This window comes from Prionailurus viverrinus, chromosome A3, assembly GCF_022837055.1.
Source record: "Prionailurus viverrinus isolate Anna chromosome A3, UM_Priviv_1.0, whole genome shotgun sequence".
NCBI classification, from domain to species: Eukaryota; Metazoa; Chordata; class Mammalia; order Carnivora; family Felidae; genus Prionailurus; species Prionailurus viverrinus.
Genome location: NC_062563.1, coordinates 103,550,495 through 103,557,909, shown reverse-complemented (window position 1 = coordinate 103,557,909; position 7,415 = coordinate 103,550,495). Strand labels below are relative to the sequence as shown.

The window sequence follows — 7,415 nt, the reverse complement described above, 5'->3', positions numbered from 1 at the left end:
GAGAGAATTGTGTCAAGGCAGGAAAATAGAGCATATATATGGGAAACGGAATTGTTCAGTTTTGCTTACTACAACGCCGGGGGAAGAGTGGCGATTGTGGGAATAATGAAAGGAAGGCTCAATCTGTAGGTTAGCTAATGACCTCAAACATGACTCACTCCTATTAGTGAGAAACCGATTCCTAGCGTGAATCAGAGTCCGCTTCCCATACAAACGAAGGAAAGTTCTTTGAAGCCAGACATCTTATTTTCCCCTGTAGTTTCACAAATTCTTTGTAACACTTCTCCCTTCAAAAGGTGGAGCCTATTCCCCTCTCTTAAATGTGGACTAGATTTAGTGACTCCTCATAAGTAACACTGTTAGATGGTGCCTGACTTCCGAGGCCAGGTGGTGAAAAGCATCACTCTTTCTGCCTTAGGCTCTTGAATTACCTACCTGAAGGAAAGTCCGTCACCATTTCATAAAGTACTCATGCAGCCTGTGAAAAGCCAGCCGTATGAGTGGCCATCTTGGAGCTGATCTGCCAACGTGACTCCAGCTTCAGGAGAATCTGGAACAGAACCACCCCAGCTAAGTAGCTCCTGGATTCCTGACCCACAGAAAATATAAGAAGATAAATAATTATGTTACTGGACTCAGGTCTTTGGACCCAGCCATAGTAGAAATGAGGCTGGACCCAAAATTTAAAAGCACAGGCAAGGCTTTATTATGGGGGCAACAGTTACAGCTGGAGAGAGACAGGTAGTGACAAAGGTGTCAAACTGGCTCTCTGAACAATAGTCAAGGGAACTTTTTTTTCCCTACATGTATTTATTTTTGAGAGACAGAGCACAAGTGGGGAAGGGGCAGAGAGAGAATGAGACGCAGAATCCAAAGCAGGCTCCAGGCTCCGAGCTGTCAGCACACAGCCTGATGTGGGGTTCGAACTCACAAACCGTGAGATCACGACCTGAGCCGAAGTTGGACACTTAACCAACTGAGCCATCAAGGTGCCCCTCAAGGGAACTTTTAAAGGGACTGAGGTGGGAAAGGAGGGATGTTTAAGCATGTAGGGGTGAGGAATTCCAGGAAATTTGGGGCACAGGCCCAGTTGACAAAACATGCTTCATACATATGTTCTGGGTGTTGTCTCCACTTCTGGGTGCATTTTTTAGCATTATAATGAGGGAAAAAGTCAGTGAAAATAAATTTGCTGCCCATCTTATATCAGACTAGTCTGAACCTGGTCTAGTCTTGTTCCTTGGCTGGGGCTTTGCAAGAAAAAGCAGTAACAGCTCACGGGTTGCTCTGCAAGAGAAGTGTTAACAGCCATGTGGGAGAGTTCCGGGTGCATAGGGTTTTGTTCCCAAGGTCCCTGTCTCATTTATGTTTTAAACCCACAAAGTTTTGGAGAAATTTGCTATGTAGCAATAGATAAGTGATGTCCCTATCATTATAAAGCAGCTGGCCTAAACATAGAATTATCATATTCTACTCCTAGGTATATACACCAAAGAATTGAAAACCGGGACTCAAACAGATATTTGCATACTCATATTCATTGCAGCATTATTCACAAGAGCGAATAAGTGGAAACAACCCAAAGAATGGATAAATCAATTGTGGTATATACATACAATGGAATATTATTCAGCCATACAAAGGAATAAAATTCAGACACATGCTACAAATGATGAACCCTGAAAACAGTATGCTAAGTGAAGTAAGTCTGCCTCAAGAGCATAAATTACTGGGACACCTGGGTGGTTCAGTGGGTTAAGTGTCCAACTTCTGCTCAGGTCACGATCTCACGGTTCGTGGGTTCGAGCCCCATGTCAGGCTCTGTGCTAACAGCTCGGAGTCTGGAACCTGGTTCGAATTCTGTGTCTCACTCTCTCTCTGCCCCTCCCCCACTCATGCGTTGTCTCACTCTATCAAAAATAAATAAATGTAAAAAAAATTTTTTTTAAAGGCATACATTACTATGTTTACACTTATATGAGGTATCTAGAATGGGCAAATCACAGAGACAAATAATAGATTAGAGACTTTCGGTGCTGGGAGAGGGGGGAAATGGGAGTCATTGCTTGATGGTTACAGTTTCTGTTAGGGGTGATGAAAAAGTTTAGAAGCAGACAGTGATAGCTGCACAGCAGTATGTAGTTAATGCCACTGAATTGTCACTTCAAAATGGTTAAAACAGCAAATTTTATATCATATATTTTACCACACACACAAAAAAGCAACTGACCTAATAAGATGTTGGAATGGCCTCTTGAGGACCAGTTTCAGTACCAGCTAGATGCAAAGTACGTTTTGTGGACATATGCTATAAATCAGCAATCAATAATATGGTGCTATTTCTCCCATAGTCGGGATTCATGGGTCTGGGAGTCAAACCATGGAAATGGGAGTGGACCCTTCCTTTATCATCTCTCTGACATCCTAGTAAAATTTTTGTTGTTGTTGTTGTTGTTGTTTTGTTTTGTTTTTTTAATTTTTGCTTCTAATCGCTAAAACTTTGGGTTCTACTGGTCAGCAGAGTTTTTCAACCTCAACATTTTGACATTTTGGTTTGAGTAATCGTGGTAGACAGTTCTGTGCATAATAGGATGTTTAGCAGCATCCCTGGCCTCTCCCCACTAGATGCCAGTAGCACTCCTTCCCCTGTTGGCACCTTTATAGTTGTTACAATTTTTGTGTGCATTAGGGGTGGGGATGATTGTCAAAGATAAACAAAGCCAGGCATTAAAGTAGCAATATTTTTATTCAGTTTTTATTCAGAGAAAGAGCTGAGCTCCAGATTGTGCAGGGGTGACTGGGTGTTTTAAAGGGACAATGAAATAATGTATAATTCAATTTACATGAAATGTTCAAAAAGGCAAATCTTTAGAGACAGAAAGTAGATTATCAGTTGCCTGACACCGGTGTGGCAAGACAGGATTAATTGTAAATAGGCACTTGGGGGAAGGGGAATGTTCTGAAACTGAATGTTGGTGATAGCTGCATAATTCGGTAAATTTACTAACAGTCATATAAGTGTACACTTAAAATGGGTAAATTTTCAGGCATATGTTTTAATATCAAAAAAGCTATTTTTAAAAAAATAAAGGGAAAATGAGAAGTGGGCTATCCAAATTAGCTACAATAAGACCTAGGTAAAATGGTTTACAATAAATAAGGTCCTGAGATTCTAATCTAACTCCAAATGTTAATTGTTACTCCTGACAAAATAGATCTACTTTTCGAATGTTTACTAGTAATGTATTATGTCAAAATGTGGTGGATGCCCGCAGAATTACCTATCAGTGTGCAGGTCTTATCAATGGCTACATTCAACTTAAAAAAAAAAAAAGTGCTATTTTTTTCCTTTTTCAATGTACATATCCAATTTTTTTTCGTTTAAAATTTAACCGACTAATTGCGATTGCTTCCGAATGCGCTGCATTTACGCATTAGCCAGATGCATTTATACCACAAAGTCATATATCTGAGAGGATTTACCATTAAGTCCATCATTTCATTACAAAACAAGGAACTTTCCTTTGAAACTAAATAATTTACTGAATAGGCCAAAACATTGAGTTATCATTAAAAAATTATTTCCAGGGGCGCCTGGGGGGCTCAGTCGGTTAAGCATCCGACTTCAGCTCAGGTCATGACCTCAGTCTGTGAGTTCGAGCCCCTCGTAGGGCTCTGTGCTGACAGCTCAGAGCCTGGAGCCTGCTTCGGATTCTGTGTCTCCCTCTCTCTCTGCCCCTCCCCTGCTCATGCGGTCTCTGCTCAAAAATAAATAAAAATATTTCCAAATGTCACACTGTTCCTAAGTATAAAAACACGTGACGGCTAGTTTTTGTGTGTGTTTATTATTGACAGAGAGAGTTAGACAGAGCATGAGCGGGGGAGGGGCAGAGAGAGAGAGAGGGAGACATAGAATCTGAAACCTCCTCGGAGCTGTCAGCACAGAGCCCCGGCACGGGGCTCGAACGCACGGACAGCAAGCTCATGACCTGAGCCAAAGTCCGACGCTCAGCCGACTGAGCCACCCAGGCACCCCTAGTTAATATATACATACATATAAATAAAATATTCGTGTATATTTCCAGATAGAATGTTAATGTTTTTACTATATAATTTAAATCTGATTGTTTTGTTTTCTTTGATTAACTAATAATCAGGTAAATTTAGTATTAACTATCAGAAGAAGTCACATGTCAACCCATTTTTCTCAAAACGCATTCCCAAGCACTAAACATTACAAAAAGATAGGTGCTACTTTGTAAGAGAATGTACATTTCCCCATTATTTAAGCGACCGAAGTGATTTTTTTTTTTTTTTCACTCTACCCGCGAGTTCTTTATCACCCCACCCGACCACGCCGCAGAAGGGCTTTGAGGGCCTGTTTGTTAGGGGGCGTCTTGAACCAGACTTCCGCCCGTTTCCCCGCGGGCTTTCACAAGACGGGCCCAGAGAGCCCGAAGAAGGCCCGACGGGCCTCCTACCCCGCCCAGTACACTCCAGGCGCCGCCCGGCCCCTCCAGCTAGCTGCCGCCTCCGCCGTTCACTGAGAAGGATGGGAACCCGCCCCTGGAGGTGATTGACGGACTGCCTCCTCCAATGGCCAACGCGATCGGCTCCGGCGGGCCGGGCAAGGGCCGCGGCACGCGGAGGAATCTCTCCTGCCCTTTAGTCCCGGGCTAGGTGTTGCGGCAGGCGCCATTTTATCGAGCCGCCTGTCTCGGGTGCCGCCATGTTGGTGAGGAGAAATCACCGTTACGGCCAGTGTCCAAATCCCTGCGTCGCTGCACGCCGCCCGCCCGCCCGCTCCCAAGCCTCAGCCACCGGCGGCGAATAGAGACTAAAGCGGCAGCGCCGGCAGCGCGGGGCCGTTGCCCAGTGTTTGCAGTTAGAGTCCCATCTCTCTGGCGTGGTTGTTAATAGACTGGAAAGTCTGTGTCTGTGTCGCTCACTAGTAACCGTGAGTTTTTACCACTTCGTCACCTCTCGGCGGCGGCCGGGAGCAGGTACCCGCAGGCGGCGCAGGGGTCCTCCCCGCGCCCCGCCGCCGCCGGCCTCGCAGACCTGTCCTCCAGCCCCGCCCCGTTCTTGACCAAACATGACAGACTCTGAACATGCAGGGCACGACAGGTCGGGAACCCTTCTTGTCTGTCTTTCTGTCGGATGAGAGGAGGGGTCTGGGGCGGCGGGAGCGGGCCGGGGCCGCGCGCCTCCTGCATGACTTAGACGTCTCTGTGTGGCTCCATCAGTTCCATGACGTGCGCCCTTATGTAAAGCCCAGGCTGGCGGCCGCGGGGGAGGTCGGCCCGGCCGCGCCCGCCTCCCCGCGCCGGGGTCCTTTCCGGCCGGCCCCGCCCCCGGCCCGCACGTGCGAGCCCCCCGCCCCCGGGCGGCTCCGTCTGCCGTTCGGTCTGCGCCCGGCGCCTCCCGCGTGCGGGCTCGGTGCTGCGGTCCAGCCTGGGCTGAAATGAAGCCTCTCCCAGCCCGGGGTCCGCCGTTCACTTCCTGATGGGACGAGCCAGGAATTTGTAATAGCCGGTGTTCTGTTTGACTACTACCCTAGCACACTCCTAAAAATAAACTTGGTGTTTTTGTTTTTGTTTTTTTTTTTTTTTTTTAAGGAAAAACTTAAACCCCTAAAGGCCATGTGTTTATAGTCTTACCCCCTTGGAATTTGAAATAGTTAAGTTTCAAGTTAAAAATGTTAGGTTTTGCAAAGCTTAGTGTAGCACAGTTTTCTTCTAAAGTGAAAACCCCGCGGATTATCCCATCTAGCTGCATTTTCTAAATACTGTGTATAATTTGAACATTTAACTGAGATTCTGATATTTTTGCTAGGCCTTGAACAGTTTTGGTTCTTTTAGTGTTTTGGGCGTATTTACATATTTTAGTAGCGCAAATAGCATATTTAAGTTTGGGTTAGGTTTTTATTTTACATTGATATCTATCTTAATCATTAAAAAAAAAGGAGGGCTTTAGTTCGTTAAAATTATTGGAATGAAATCTGTTGAATCTAATTCTTATTTAGAATATTTAAAAATATGGAACTCTGCAGTGACTCCTTAGGGAATAGAAGTAATCAAAAGTATACATTGTACTCTAGTCTAAACCGTACAAATTGCTTAAATTTTACCTGTGGAGTAATGTGATATGCTTTTGGTAAAGCATTCCAAACACTTTAAAAAAAAAAACAAAAAACCACAAGCAGAAATAACAAACAGAATTGAAATTCGAAATATCTAAATATTTGGCAACCTTGAGAGTGATAAAGATATTTCAACAACTCTCATATGGTAATAATACAAGTAGATCACCAAGCAAGTCAATTAAACATGCAGTAATTTTTGGAAAGTAAAAAGAAAAAACACTCCTAAAAATTATGGCTATTTAGGCTTGCACTTGACATATTTTCAAGATTATTTTACATTATCTTGTCATTAAAATGACATTATTCTTGGAATGGGTTAACTAATATTTTGAGAAATTTCCCACTCTGAATATCTGTGGACAAACCAATGACTGGGTTTTGCTAATGCAGCTAAAGTTCATAATTTTGTATGGAAGAAGGAAATAACGTTCTCTGTTCACAAAGCAGCTTCAATATGTAGAATTATGTATTCTATGTAATGAAAAAACCATGTCACCAAATTCAGATACTGAAATAATTTTGCTAGCAAGGAACTCTGATGCCAGACTTTAAAAAGACTTTGGAATTTTAAAATAATGAATTACAGGGCGTATGGGTGGCTCAGTCGGTTAAGCATCTGACTCTTGATTTCTGCTCAGGTTATGATCTCAGTTTGTGGGATTGAGCCTTTCTTCCCCCTTGGACTCTGTGTCAGAACAAGATTTTAAATGGGAATGGAAATTCTCAGAAGGCAACTTTTTTTCTTTAAAAAAATTGTAGTTCTTGCATTTTAAAAACATTTATTTATTTTGAGAGCGCACATGCATGAGTGCACAATTGGGGGAAGGGCAGAAAAGAGATGGGGGGAGAGAGAGAGAGAGAGAGAATGAGAGAATCTCAAGCAGCCTCCTTGCTGGCAGCCAGGATTCAGGGCTTGATCTCACTAACTGTGAAGTCATGACTTGAGCCAAAACCAAGAGTTGGATGCTTAACGGACTAAGCCACCCTGGCACTCCTCTTGTACATGTTTTACATGATGAACATTTTGTACAAGGTTTGTTTGCCAGCTTAAAAAAAAAAATACCCATTTGGTGTACTTTTCTTTAAATATTTCCATGTCTGGAGTGAAAACATGGTATTTTTATTAGTGTTAACTAATATAATAATACCGATAAATAAATTTGTGGGTATATAGAATGTTAGTAGAGGACTTCTGCATAGGATCTGAGGAATCAATAATAGAGGTGGAGAAGGAGTTGGGGAGAATCCAAAGTGAGACAAAATACTTAAC

At 43.3% G+C, this 7,415-nt stretch overlaps 1 protein-coding gene across 2 annotated transcripts in view; it reads left to right on the top strand.

Annotated features, from left to right (window-relative positions):
• The first annotated feature begins 4,685 nt into the window (after window positions 1–4,685).
• ZC3H6 (zinc finger CCCH-type containing 6) overlaps window positions 4,686–7,415 on the top strand; it is a 73,149-nt gene continuing 70,419 nt past the window's right edge. For both annotated transcript variants that reach the window (XM_047853022.1, XM_047853021.1), the window contains exon 1: window positions 4,686–5,127. In XM_047853022.1, coding sequence (XP_047708978.1) covers window positions 5,096–5,127 — 32 coding nt within the window. In that variant the 5' untranslated portion in view covers window positions 4,686–5,095. The remainder of the gene's footprint in view (window positions 5,128–7,415) is intronic.